At 37.6% G+C, this 14919-nt stretch overlaps 1 protein-coding gene across 14 annotated transcripts in view; it reads left to right on the top strand.

Moving 5' to 3' along the window:
- The first annotated feature begins 1923 nt into the window (after positions 1–1923).
- CAPRIN2 (caprin family member 2) overlaps positions 1924–14919 on the top strand; it is a 39721-nt gene continuing 26725 nt past the window's right edge. For 10 of the 14 annotated variants that reach the window (XM_023532381.1, XM_011363126.2, XM_023532382.1 and 7 more), the window contains exons 1-4: positions 1939–2054; positions 3342–3604; positions 5598–5660; positions 13585–13671. In XM_023532381.1, coding sequence (XP_023388149.1) covers positions 3356–3604; positions 5598–5660; positions 13585–13671 — 399 coding nt within the window. In that variant the 5' untranslated portion in view covers positions 1939–2054; positions 3342–3355. The other 4 variants (XM_023532384.1, XM_023532391.1, XM_011363123.2 and 1 more) reach the window with 3 other exon arrangements.

Here is a 14919-nt window from a genome sequence, read left to right as displayed (position 1 = left end):
TTTTTCTATTTTATTGAGTTGGTTGTTTTTGCTATTTATTCCTGCAGCTTTTATTGAATTGTCAATCAGCTCCATGGGCAGGGGCTATATTTTGTCTCACTCATCATTATATGTCTATCACCCAACACATAGGAGGTGCCCAATAAATATTTGGATCTCCCTCAGCTTTATTGCAAATATAACTGACATATAACAATAAATATTTGTTGATTGAATGTATTCTTACCACTTTGATTTGAAACAACACCTTTTTTCATTTTTTAAATATATTCCTTTCTAAGCTTTGAGGTAGGGATTTTCACAAATACTGTGGCAGGACAAAGCAAGGTGTTGTAGAAAATAGGGAGTGGGGGAGAGAAAATAAACAAAACCTCAACAAATTAAAATTTGGGGGGCATGAGTTTTCATAATAAGCCAAATTCATTGGCTTTAAATATCTCTAGATCTGGAAGGAAAGCTTTTTTCTTGAATCACCTTTTTCATAAGGCATCAGGGCAGCATTATCTACTGAGGTACAATGTCCTACAAAAATTATGCTATTCTTACACAAAATGTACCATTCTGGACTTGAAATTTAATTATTTTTGCTTTTGCATTTTTTTTTCTTGATTCATTTTCTGAATCCATCTTGGGACATAAATCGGTAAAGATTTATTCAGAATTATTCTATTTAGTGGAATATTTAGGATCTAGAGCTAGATCTATATGACCCAAGGAATAGTTTTTTTCTTGGTCAATTAGAAGGCACATATTTCACAATTAATATGATTGAAATACCATTCTTAGATTCATTATCAGCTCAGGCTACAACAGGCATAACCTGTGCTGTAACTTTGTGCTTATTCATTGATACAAAAGTGTGTCTTTTACATTTTTTTAAACCTATGTCTACTGTTTTTATACTCTTAAGGGCAAAGGTATAGTCTTCCTCCCCTCATATTCAGCAGCTTCTGATCTTTCTCTGGTTATAAACAATGAAACAAATGGACAATCTAATATTTGCCTGACCCTCAAGGACACAAAAGGGATTCAGAGACTCAAAGCAAAAATGCAACATTAAGGTACATTATGTTACCTGAGACTGAAAACACAGATAATAACTGGAAAACTACTGTATTGAGAAATGTTAAAAATCACGGCAATTTTTGTGTGGGCTCAGCCAACACTTTTAAACTGGATCTTTGCTTTCTTGATTATATTTCTGAGTTTTCTCTGTTCTTCTCTTGCTAGTCTACATAATTTTTATCATTCTCAGGGACAAGATCTAAAACAATTCTACTTGGTGTAATAGCGGGACACAAGTTGGGTCTGAAGTATTGTTGGGTGGTAGTTTCCTCCGCCCCTTATTCGTTTGGTATGAGAAACGCTGATGTATTTTCAGCCTTTTCTCTTAATTTTATGTAACTTTACCAAAGATTTTTATCAGCTTTTTCTCCGAGTGCCAATGAATTCATCTGTTTCAAAGCGACAAACAAAACAGTCTAAATAAACACAATCTTATTATTGAAGGTTGTGGAGTCATCCACTCCGTTTTTATGGCAATGTCGGGGCATTCTGCTCTTACACGCTGAATCCTTTCTGGGGAAACGTGGATTGTCTCTATCCTATTTTGAAGGATGGAGGTTTGGAGGTGGGGGGACAAAGGCATCCCGCACCAAAACCGGAGGCTCAAGCTCGGTTTAACTGGTAATTCCACAAAGGGAATTTCGTACTCTTTTCGACTGATCGAAATCACCTGTTCAAGGTCGCAATGCAATCATTACTGTTTGCAATCAGCTAGGTCCGGCAGGGCCTCGGGTTCTCCGGCTGGTCTGCTCTCCGGGTCACACCGGCCCCACCTGGTGCCTCGCAGTCTGCGCAATCGCGGGGAGAACGCGCCCTCTGGCGACCGATTTCCCGCCGCAGCTGGGCTTGGAACAAACGTCCCCCCGGCCGAGGCCGGCTGCGGCCGGGGCGCGGGCACCGGAAGGAGGCGGTGTCCCGCGGCACGAGGTTGCGCGCGCGAGCGGGTGCGGGGAGCGGGGCGCGCCTATATAAGCCACGCGCGCTGCAAGGTGAGGCCTGGGCGAGAGCGGCTGAGTTGGCGGGGCGCTCGGCGCCGCAGACGCCGCCAGAGAGGACCCGGACGGGAGAGGGAGGAGACGGGAGGAGGAGACGCAAGTGCGGGTTGGCGCCCGCCCACCCTCGCGGCGCCCCTGGCTCCCGCCGGCCTTCGAAGGCGGGCCCGGGCTGCGGCAGCCGCAGCGGGCTCGGCGGCTTGCGGAGGTGAAGCCGGGCAGCTGCTGCGGCGTGGGGAGGCTGCTGGCCCGGCGAGAGTGGGCAGGGCAGGGCGGCCGCCGCCGCAGCGAGGTGAAGGGCGGGTCGGCACTCCCGGGCGGTTCCCGGTGTTTGGCTCCAGATCGGCCTCCTCAGAGGCACCTGCAGAAGTGGCCCCGACCGTTGCCTCGGCGTCCGGAGGGCTGTGGGAAGCGCGGGGGTCGGTGCCCTCGGGGCGCTGAGTGACTTGGGGACTTGGGATCAGCGCTGGCGTGCATGGAGCCCGTTATGCCATTGGGGGTGCTTTGGGGGTGCTCCTAAGGGGAGTGGGATGGACACCCACGATGCGCGGGGTGAAGGCGGTGCGAGGGCCACTGACCAGGGCCGTGTCAGGCTCGCTAAGATGAGCCCTTAAACCGGTTGGGTGTGAGTGGTTATGGGTTAGTGTAAACAGCAGAAAAACAGCTCCCAGCTTGAGCGCCCACAGCTTGAGAGTACCTCGTTGCAAATGTCCAGTAGTGATGGACTTGCATTATAGGCCCCAGAGCAATCAAAGGGAAGTTGGCGTTCTAGTTCAAGAAGCTACTCTTCAGTAAATGAGGGCTCTAAAAAAATTGCGTGTCCGGGATTTTCTTTTAAATGTCCTTGTTAACGATTGGGGCCGGGACTGGTGTTGAGTAATAAAGTAAAGAGGTTCCAGTGGCTGCCTTAAGGTCTCAATGGGGAAAGCTTATTTCCTTTTGGTCATCACTTGACCATAGAAATTATTCAGAATGCGGATTTCTGTCATGAGGAGAGAGGAGCTCTGATTAGCAGTTCTCTATGTGGAGAATCGAGTTGCTGGAAACATTCCCCATGTTGTAGATTTTGCCTACGCAGAGGCGCTTTTGCTTGGCACTAATTGCCTTAAAAGTAGTGAGATGGAAGCACGTATCTAAAATACCGTTGGGTTTTGAGCTCACTTCTGTGAAAGAGAACTTTGAGGGAGTGGATCTAGACTTTTCAGAGACATTAAAGCCTGAATGTGTCCCTTTAGTCCTAATTTATTTTTATATTTAACTTTTTTCGCCCCTTCCCTCCTTCAGCCTCATCCGTTTCAATGGTGCAACTCTCTTCATCTTTGGGTTACCAGTCACCTTCAGGCCCTTCAGAGGAGGGGAGAGAGGGGAATATGAAGTCAGCCAAGCCGCAACTGAACCACAATCAGCATGGGGAAAGCCAGCGAGCCATGAGCCCCTTGCAGTCGACTCTTAGTTCTGCTGCCTCTCCTTCCCAAGCATATGAGACCTATATTGATAATGGACTCATATGCCTTAAACACAAAATTAGAAACATCGAGAAAAAGAAGGTAACTTTTTTGTTTTTCCGTCCCAGCTGGATATATGCACCATCTTAAATAAGGATTAAGGAACTGACATCTTGGCTTTCAGTCAGGGCTCATAGGTATTGCTTCTTAAAGATTTAATAACCTTGGGATTTAGCTGGTCGAAAACATACAAGCGGGCTAAATATTGGATATATTAAACATTTTCTGTTTGATTGGTCTGCATAACTGAGTAAAAATATCCTTCATAGTAAAATAATGCATGCTGCTGTTGAAATACTTGAAGAGCTAGCTACTTTAGGTAAGATTAATTCCTTGAGTGTATTAATGTATTAATGTTTGTATTAATGTATTAATGAGTGTAAGTATTAATATTTCTTTTCACAGATTGCCTTTTTTTTTTAAGCTTGTTTTCCTTGTGACTTTCTGCAGCAGTTGATATTGCAGTATAAGTGCTGCAGTCATTGGAAGCTTTAGTGATGGTAGAGCCAGAAAATGTTTTAGCACTCATTTTTGTGTTGCTAGGTGATCGTTTGAGATTGGTAGGTGAAAGCATTGTAGAGAGCTTTGTGAAAGGACTCAAGGGTTATAATTAGCCTAATGTTACAGTAAATGCTGATGGAAAGATCCAAATCATTCCTTGTTTCCTGAGTCATGTAGCCTATGAAATAGTACTGCGTGTGGCTTTGTTGTGTCATGATTGTCTTTGCTTGTGATGGTAAGACGAGTGATTAACTATCTAGACCTAGGAACTCTTATATTTTTATGCCGAGACCTAGTTAAACTCTAGGAAAGTTGCTTTTAATGGAGTGTGAAGAGATTTTTATAAGTCTGATTGACTCTGTTTCTTTACTTTAAAAAAAAAAATTTAGAAATACACACTAGGAAGGTAGCGAAGATAACGAAGAAGGGTCAGTTACTAGTAGCTTCTCTGTAGCCCTAGTTCTCACCAGTCATTTTTGAATGCATGCAGTTTATCACAAGTGTGATAAGGTGAGTGTGCCTGGGTCAGCACAAATTCCCTGCCACTATGGGAAACTAGTGAAAGCAGGATCTATTCAAAGCAGGATCTATTGATGGAGACTCATTGATGTCTTTCCCCAGGTGGAGGAAGTACATTTATAGGTATATGCCTGTACTCTGGCTTGATTACACTACCTCTTTGAATACCTATCAGCGTACCAATGCTTTTGTTTTAGGCTTCTGGGAACACATTTTAAAGCCATAAAGCCAAAGAGGAAGAGCTTAAACATTGCTTTTAGAATACCGTGGTGGTTCTTGTCTTTTTTATGGGAACAATAAATGGAATTTATTTGTCATGTATTTACTTAAATGTAAAATTTAATATGAAAAATAGCTTTAAATTGAAGCTACTACAATGCTAGAAATCTTTTACATTTCTGTTCTTCCATTAGGAAGTTTCCTATCAGACAAATGCCACATAATTCAACAGGTAACTAATGGTTTAAACATCAGGTTGGAGTAGGATTTCTCAGCCACCGCACTATTGACATTTTGTGCCACATGATTCTTTGTTGTGTAAGATTGTCCTGTGCATTGTAGGATGTTTAGCAATATCCCTGGTCTCTACCCACAGGATGCCAGTAGCGCTCTTCACCTCCCTCTCATCCCCCCAAATTATGATAACCAAAAGTATCTCCAGACATTGCCAGATATTCCTGGGGTACACACTTGACCCTTATTGAGCACCACTGGGTTAGGGGCATATGATGGACTACATAGAAAAGAGAAGCTATTAAGAGAAAAGGATTTATTACTGGCTTAATAAACCCTTTGAATTTTTGTGCTTCCAGACTAACGTTGATTGTGTGTAATGTTTTTTTTTTCCCCTGACTGGAACTCAAGATCTTTTGCTCCCTGCCTGTTAGTAAAATAGTATTTTTGCAGTTGCTAGCTTACATCAAGAACTTTGTTTTTGTAAGAAACAAAGTCTAATATTTAGCTTGTTTCAGAGTTTTATATCAGACTATAATAGATACAAGTTTCTCTTTTGTAGCTCAAACTGGAAGATTACAAGGATCGCCTGAAAAATGGAGAGCAACTTAATCCAGACCAATTGGTAAGTGATTTATAATCCTTTGGTCAGACTTGCTGGTTTCCTTTTCTTAATAAAACTCTAGGTGGATTTGGTGAGACCAAAGATTTGATAGGCCAAAAAAAAAAAAAAAAAAAAATGACATCTGACCTGTTTTTTTTTAAACTTACTATAAATATTAGACTATTACAGCTTTTAAAAATGTTGTTTACTTGTCCATGGTATACCTGGTAATTGCAAATTTTATCTAATTTGGTGGAGGAGAGTTTTTGCAACATGAAATTTAAAAAAAATGTTTCATTGATGTTTGCCATTTTGACCTGATCACATCTCCTGGATAAGAAGGGACAAAATTAGTCTAAAAGTTATTTGATCTTGCTTGTACATCTATTATCTTTTATCTTTTCAACTAAGGTTTTTGCTTATGTATTAGTTACTGGCATTCAAGGACTTTTCCCTTGCCATATTGACTTTCGTCACTGGCCTTGAATTTTTGTGATGTAGTAAATTATACTTTTGCTGAGGCACGGGTTTGAATTGTGTGAGCTCTGGAAATGATGTGCTCACATAGCTGGTAAGAGGAATTTCAGCATGGCTTTGTTTTTAAGTAGTCATGTTCAATAACTTTTATAGTGATAAAACTTTTCTTTGCGTAAATATTCTTGAAAGAAGTGTTCTGTTATAGTAGTATTGTTGATTTTGGGAAACTATGGGGAGGGGTGCTGGAGGTAGGTAGGTTGGTGGTTCTCATGGTAGCTCTCTAAGAGATGTTGAGGACATGCTATATTTCAGAGCTCTAGCCAAGCAAACTGTAATCTCAATATTTCATCACCTTCTTTATAACTATATGTTGCTTCTATAATATTAACTTTGATTTCTCCTTTGTGAAATATGCTGACAACTGCCAAATCTGTATTGCCAATGGATTAGTCCTTGGACTCTAGATTCCTATGTCCGGTTGCCTATTTGACATCTGATTTCTCCTTGCCCCCCAAACCTGTACCCCCTCTAATCTTAGCTATGTCAGTTAATGGCTTGATAGAAGGATGGTTGCCAGAAACCCTGTAGAAGTTTTCTCTTTTCTCTTTATACCTTACATCTACCCCATCAGCAAGTTTGATCAGTTCAAATTTCAAAATAAATCTAGAAACTGACCATTTTTCATAAATTCCATTTCTGTCATCCTGGCCCAAGCCATATCATCTTTCATCTGCATAACTGTCATAGCTTCCTTACAGGTTTTTCTGTTCTGCTATCTCTCCAACTCTATCCTCGCTATAGTAGCCTCAGTAATCCTGTTCAAATGCAAGTCAGATGGTCATTCCTCTGCTTGAAAAGTCCCCATTGATTCTCATCAGGGTGGCAGACTGTTCTAACTTTGGCCTACAAAGCTCTACCAAATATGCTCCCCACTTCCTTTTAGATCTTTATTGCATTTCCTACATTTCTCTCCCTTTTTTGCTTCACTTCAGTTATATCGGCCTCCTCGGTGTTTCTCAAGCATCCCAGGCACACATCTACTTTAGGGCTTTGCACATGCTGTTCCTACTACCTGTTCAGTGTCCACCCTCCAGCTTTTTGTTTGAAGGTCATCTCAGTAAGGCCTGTCCTGACACTATACATCCATTTCCCCATTCATATTCCTTAGCACCTCTCCTTGCTTTGTCTTCATAGACATACTTCTCTGACAAACTGTAAAGTTTTGTTTTGTTTGTCTTTCCTTCCTTTGCAATGGAAGTTCCATTAGAAATTTTCTCTGTTCACTGCTGTTTTCCTAGTACTTAGAATAATGTATATCATATAGTAGGCTTATAGATTTATGTACATATTTACTAAATTTAAAATGATTGAATATATTAGGTTTTTAGATGTGACAAAGCATATAGTTGGTGGTACTTTTGAGAAATAACAGCTCCTCATACAAGTAGTATATATTTAAGGCAAAAAATTAGAAAATGCAGATAAGTCAGAACAAGAAAAACCTATAATCTGACTTCTCAGAGAACTGACGTCAGTAGTGTAGTATTTAATTAAGGAGCTCTAAGTTTAGCTTTTAAAATTGGTAATAATTCACATAGTTCATACAATTGGAAATATTAAAAAAGATGCCATATTTTTTCACCCTGTCCTTCCTCTGTACAGTTCTCATCTTACAAAGTAATGATTATTATATATCTCTCTAGAATTTCTTTAAGCCTGTATAAACAAATACTCTTTTCCCTGCCTTCTCTTTCCATTTTCTGTACAACTTAGCTTAATATACTTTTTGGGGCTTTTATTTTTGCTGCTTCTTTTTTTTAAATAGACTTTATTTTTTTGAGCAGTTATAAGTTCACAGCAAAATGAGCAGAAAGTATAGAGAGTTTCCATGTAACCCCTGACCCCACATATGTACAGCCTCCTCCACTACCCACGTTTCTTCCTAGAGTGGTACATTTGTTATAATCGAACCTACAATGACACATTATTATCATCCAAAGTCTGTAGTTTACATTAGAGTTCATTCTTGGTGTTGTATATTCTGTGGGTTTGGACAAATGTAGGAAGGCATGTATCCACCATTATAGTATCATACAAAGTATTTTCACTGCCCTAAAAATCCTTTATGTCCTACCTATTTATCCATCCCTTTTTTAATATTGCGTCAGTCTTTCCATAACGCATGGTCTTTAAAGTTTGGTTGAATTGTTTTTGTGAAACTATCTGGACGTGTTTTTCTTTTTCTTTTTTTTGGGAGAGGGGAGATGGATGGGAGCTCTTTGAAAATACTCTTTATTTTTTCTTTGGAAATTGATATGTTTAGATTTTTTAAAAAAATTTATTTTACTATTAGTTTTAAGTATACAGCGCATTGGTTAGATATTTATATAGTTTATTAAATGATCCCCCTAATTGTTCTTTCTCTCCTCTGGCTCTCCACCTAGCCATTACATTAATGTTAACTGTATTCCCTATGCCGTGCTCCCCATTCCCATGGCCATCTATCGACTACTAATTTGTACTTCTTTAACCGTTTACCTCAGCCCTCCAACCCCCACTCCCCTCTGGCTGAAGGGAATTGTCCTCTATATTTGTGAGTCTGTTTTTGATTTGTTTGTTCTTTTTGTTTCTTAGATTCCTCATGTAAGTGAAATCATGTGGTATTTCTTTCTCTGACTTATTTCACTCAGCATAATAACCTCTAGGTCCATCCATGTCATTGCAAATGGTAGAATTTCATTTTTTTTAATGGCTGAGTAATATTCCATTGTATGTATGAACCATAACTTCTTTATCCAATCATCTGTTGATGGGCATTTAGGTTCCTTCCATATCTTGGTGTTTAGATTTTCTTTTTTTGGAGTCAACTTTCCAAAACTTTTCCTTGATATTCACTTATTTCATCTAGTTTTAAAAATTTATTTGCGGCAAAGTAATTTTTTATAAAAGTCTTTCAGTATTACTTTCTGTTTCCATTTTTGTGTGATTGTATTTCCTCATTTTACTCTTAAGTTAGTGTTTTTTTTGTTGTTTTTTTTTAAATTTAAGCTAGCTTTGGATTTATTTTATTCTCTTGCTTTTCTTTGGTTTATTTGCTTCATTTTCTAACTTTGAGTTGAGTGCTTACTTTATGTTTTCTTTTTTCCCCACTGATATGTATTTAAGGCTAGGAGCTTTCCTTTAACCAGTGCTCTAACTATATACTTTAGGTTTGATATTGTATTTTTAATATTTTTGACTAGAAATTTTGTAATTTCAGGTTGTAATTCTTAACCTAACAGACGTTTGAAATATTGTAAATATAGCTTCCTATGATCTGCATGGCTATTGTAACCTTTTTTAGTAACTCTTAAGTAACGTGTCAAGACTAAGCTGTAGACATAAGATATCAGTAAAATCGCAAATGTAAATCTAGATTTCTCTTTTTAAATAGTAAGAAGAATGTCTTAATGATGTTTTTCAGAGTTCTATTTTGTAATTTTAATATCTGTGTTGGTTCTTATCTGGATTTGAAATGGAGAACCTAAGATTCAAGAGAATGCTCGAACTTTTGATTCCACTGAAGTTTTTATTGTTAAAGAATTAGAATTTGGTGCCCAACCCTTGTTGCTAAATTCTGACCCATAATGCTAAACTCATTAAATAATATGAAATCTTTTCTCTTTTATTATTTATTTTTAACTTTTATAAATGTTTTTATGTATTTATTTATTGTGACATTGGTTAACGAAATCCAGTAATTTTCAAGTGTACAGTTCAACAGTAAGTCATATATATGTTGCATTGTATGTTCACTGCCCATAGTTAGATTTCTTTCTGTCACCACATATTTTCTCCTTTTCAGTCCCACTGCTATTGGCCTAGTCAGTGCAAGCCACCTGTGTTACATAAGCTTCCTAATTAAGCTCCTTGTCTTGAAGATCTTCTTTTCTAATTCACTAGTCCTACCCGCCTCCTGCCCCCCCCCGCCCAAGTGTTCTTTTCTTGAAACAGAAATCTCAGCATATGATTCCGTTCAAAAGTTTTAAATTCTATTCAGAATCTTTAGCATATTTGAGGCTCTCTAAGATCATGTTCTGAACTACCTTTTATTCATGCAACAAAAATATATTAAGTACCTACTCTGGGAGGTGCCGTCTTAATGCCGGGGTTATAATAAATACCTAAGGGACAAATGTGGTCATTGTCCTCATAGATATTATGTGATGGGAAGAGAGGCAGGAAATAAGCAAATACGAATATGATGGACGTTAAGGTGTAGTACAGAATGATAACAGATTGTGATGAGGACTCTAACCTCGTCTGGAGAGTTGAGGACAGCTTCTTTGAGAAAGAAGTGCTTTAGTTAAGACCTAAAAATTGAATAGGACTTAGCCAGTTAAAGTGGGGAAAGAAGAAGAGCAGGCTAGGCAGATGCTAGTATGTGTAAAGGCCCTGAAAAGGGAAAAGAACGTTTTTTACAAAGAGCCTTTCTGAGAAAGTGGAAAGAAGGCCAGTATGGATGGAGTGACGAAGCCGAATGGGGAAGGACACATTATGCAAATCTTTCTAAAGACTACTTTTTCCTAAGGGCATCAGGAATGATATAGTTATGTTTTAAGAAGAGAATAACTACAGATGTGTAGTTTAAAAAATCACATTTTTGTGTGAAAAATGTTTTGGAGATAGTAAGTGTGGATGTAAGGAAACTAGATGAGGGTTGACTATAGTCTAGGTCAGAGATTATGGGGGCTGGTACTTAGGTAGGGGCAGAGGGGTTCGAGTAAAGAAGCAGGATTTGAGAGGTTAAATCAACAGAGCTTGGTAACTGGATGTAGGAGTAGAAGGAAGAGCCGAGTGGTTTCCATGTTTCTGGCTTGAACAGTTGGATAGATGGCAAAACCATTTCTTGGGCTTGGAAACACTGGGGTGAAGCAGGTTTTGGGAGGGTGGGATACAGAACTTAATTTTGGACCACTGATCTCAATGTGTCTGTGAAACATTAAGGGATGATGTATAGTAAGTAAGATCCAGGTCTGGAGCATAGAGAAATTTGGTCTACAGAGTTTTACATCTCTCTGAAGACTGTATACAGCAGGTCTTCAAATAATGTTGTTTAGTTCAGTGTTGTTTTGTTATAACGTTGATGAGAACAAAAAAATTAATTCCCAGCCAGGGGTCACTGTCTGTGTGGAGTTCACATGTTATCTCCATGTCTGTGTGGGTTTTCTCTGGTACTCTGGTTTCCTCCCACATTGCAAATGTGCACACTGAGGTGAACTGGTGTGTCCACATTGACCCAGTCTGAGTGTCGATGTGTGTGTGAGTGTGCCCTATGATGGAAGGGTGTCCTGTCCAGGGTTGGTAGGAACCCTGGCGCCCTGAGCTGCTCATGAAAGAGGCTCTAGCCACCTTGACCCTGAACTGGAATGGTTGGAAAATAATGATCTTACTTGTTTTTATTGATATTTCTTAAGTGTATTTATATCTCACATTTATTTCAATGTTTAATATTAGAAGTGTTTGGGGTCTTTATTTAGAAGTTTGGTGATGTTTTTGTGATCAGAAATATGCTGTAGGAACTTAACTCTTGTTTATCAATTAGCCTATGGTAAAATTGGTTTTATTATATGTTGTTTCACTTAAAGTTGCAGTTTCCAAGAACTTTTAGATGTTGAGTGAGGACTTACTGTACTATGGTTATGGCACTTGTGCATTCTTGGTTCTGTAGTTGGAAGGCCTCTCTACCTTTTTATCATGAAATATATGTTCCCAAAAAATGTTGCATATAAGTTACAGTGTATAATAAAGCAAGCATCAGAACCTATTACTCTACACAACTGGTAGTTACCAACACCACTGAAGCTCCTTCCCATACTTTTTCTCTCCTGTAACCTGATCCCGAGCCCCCCATCCCCCGCCTGTCATTTCCTTGCTTTTATTTTAATTGCACTTGTTTGTTGCCCCTAAATCTGTTAGAGTTGCTTTTTTGTACCTTATAATAAATGTTATCTATCATACTATATATTCTGCAGTTTGCCTTTTTCACTCATGCTTAGGATTTTTATATTGATGCAAGTAGCTATATTTCATTTGCTTTTCTCTACTCAGGAGTAGCCTGTCAGTAGGTGGATGTTTGAGTTGCTTGCTATTATTTTTTGGTAATTTACTTTGAGCACTTTTGTATGTGTTATTGAGACACAGGTGCAAGATTTTTTTCAGGATATATATGTATCATAGTGAACTTTATAGGTAAAAATGCCAAACTGTTTTTCAAAATTATTGGATCAATTTAGACTAATACTGTTAGTACGTAGGGGTTCCTATTGCTCTATACATTTGTAAAGACAGTATTATCAGACTATTTTTTAAAACAGATATTATATACATATCTGAAAATTAACTCCTCGTAAGTGTAGAATTCAATGAGCTGCAGTGAATCAGTGGAGTTATGCAACTATCGCGACAATCCAGTTTTAGAACCCCTCCAAGTTCCCTTTTGTGCTCTTATTTGCTTTCTATCTCTATAAATTTGTCTTTTCTGGATATTTTATATAAAATAAAGTCTTTGCATCTGCTTATTTGACTTAGCATTATGTTTTTGAGGTCATCTGTGTTATAGCAAGTATCAGTAGTTCATTTCTTTTTATGGCTGACTAGTATTTCTTTAATTACACCACATTTTTTTATCCATTAGTTGCTGGATATTTAGATTGTTTTTATTTTGGGCTGTAATGAATAATACTGCTGTATAAATTTGCACACAAGTCTTCATGTGGACATAATATTTTCATTTCTTTTGGGTATATATCTAGAAATGGAATATTATACTGTTTTAATTATGGAATTTTTGTAATATGTCTATCTGGTTAAACACATTCTCCACCTTGTTCTGTTTCGTATTTGCCCTTTGTTCTTCCATATAGATTTGAATTAGTTTAGGTCCCATAAAAAACTCGCTTCTCTAATTATTAACTTTGTTTCCCGTGAAATCTTAAAAAAAAATTGCCCCTTTAAATATACAATATTTATGTTATAATCTTACTTAATCTTGTCTGTTATAAGTAATTGTTTATAAGTCTTTTCTACTAGGTATAAATAAATTGAAGTTGCTTATTCATCTGTGTAATTCTCATTTCACTACTTGTGTAATATATGTGAGTAGTAAACGAATATTGACAGAAATCCTATTTGCTCAGGGCTCTTAAAACCCACAGGCCTCTCTGCTATTAGATTTTATAGACAGGGACTCAGCCCCATTATTATTATTATTACTTATTATGGCTCAGATTTCTGGTATAAAAATCGAATTTTTAAATTTAGTTTTATGTAACTTCTACTAAATACTCTTCCTACTTTTTTGATTATGTGTATAGTAGATGATTAGTTTATGAAGTCTTAAATCTCCTCTGTTTTTGAGGGAAACTTATTTTGACATATTTGTACTTAGAAGTTTACAGAAGCTATGTTTTCTTATCCTATTTGGTAGGAAGCAGTAGAGAAATATGAAGAAGTGCTACATAACTTAGAATTTGCCAAGGAGCTTCAGAAAACATTTTCGGGACTAAGCCAAGATGTGAGTATGTTTTCTTAGCTTTTCCTGAAATGAGTTTAACCACTGTTCTTTAAGAAAATATCAGTGTCTAATAACGGTGTTTGATTATTACCTATCTAAATCCTGCAAATATTTTATTGAGGATAGCTACTCCAGAACTAGTGTTTTCAGATTTCTGGAGCCTCAAGAAAACACAAATAGTATCTAGATATGAGACATTGTGAATAAAGTATTAGTTATCTATGTGTATTATTTCACTATGGAATTATAGAAATCACTGAGAAGGGAATAAAAACTATTTTTACAGATATATTTATTCAAGATATTTTAAAATATAGCCTATAAATTTATATGCTATAGGCTTGTAAGTTTAGCATTATTTAACATATTAGGAAACACAATTGATAGACTCTTTTTGAGGCCATGCTAGTTATTACCAGGAAAATTTATGATTCAAGTTGGAGTTAGTCTGGTCACACTGCTTGTTAGGTTTTCCATGCTGGCAATTCAAACTTTTATCTGACACTTAGTAATTAATATGAAGTCTTAAGCATTCATTAATGAAGTATTCTTCCCTGTTTTAGAATCTTAGAAGGTCCTTTAAAAATCATGTTCTAACAATTGAGGGAATTTTTTAATAAATTCATTTCTGGGGGAGGGAGCATGTCTCATATAACAGTTCCTTCTATTTTTTGGATATTTTTTTCTTGTGCGAAATTCTCCATTCCTCTGGCATCACCCCTGTCCTGTATTGCACCCCACCCCCGCCAAAAAAAAAAAAAAAAATAAGCCAAAGCATCATTTCTAGGCTGAAGATATCCACTATCTTGATCCTTGTAATTCAGTCCTGAGTTGCTCTCTTGTGGGTGTCTGCCTTAATTAACTCTTAAAGGTAGGGCATAAATCTAAGATAGTCTGGTATGGAGCCACCACTTTCTGTTTTCTGGATACTTTTTGTTAATGCAAATCTGAGATGATATTGGCTCTTTTTTTCAACCATAGCATATTTTAACTCATGTTTACTTATCACTGAATTTTAGTACTTTCTGTTAATTCCTGTTATTAAATATTTCTAGGCTATTTTAGACATAATATTTTTAAGTCATTCTTTTTTTCTTGTATGATTGATTCTCCACCCCACAATGTGTTAAGTTTTGGTCCATTTTACTATAAAAAGATCTTTCATATATTCCTTCTGTTCAGGTGGTTGGAAATACACTTTTATAATACTTAAATAATTTTCACTCAGAGTTACCCTATCGAATTTTA

This window comes from Pteropus vampyrus, unplaced genomic scaffold (assembly GCF_000151845.1).
Source record: "Pteropus vampyrus isolate Shadow unplaced genomic scaffold, Pvam_2.0 Scaffold82, whole genome shotgun sequence".
NCBI classification, from domain to species: Eukaryota; Metazoa; Chordata; class Mammalia; order Chiroptera; family Pteropodidae; genus Pteropus; species Pteropus vampyrus.
The sequence above is the reverse complement of the archived record's forward strand: the minus strand, read 5'-3'. Positions and strand labels throughout refer to the sequence as shown.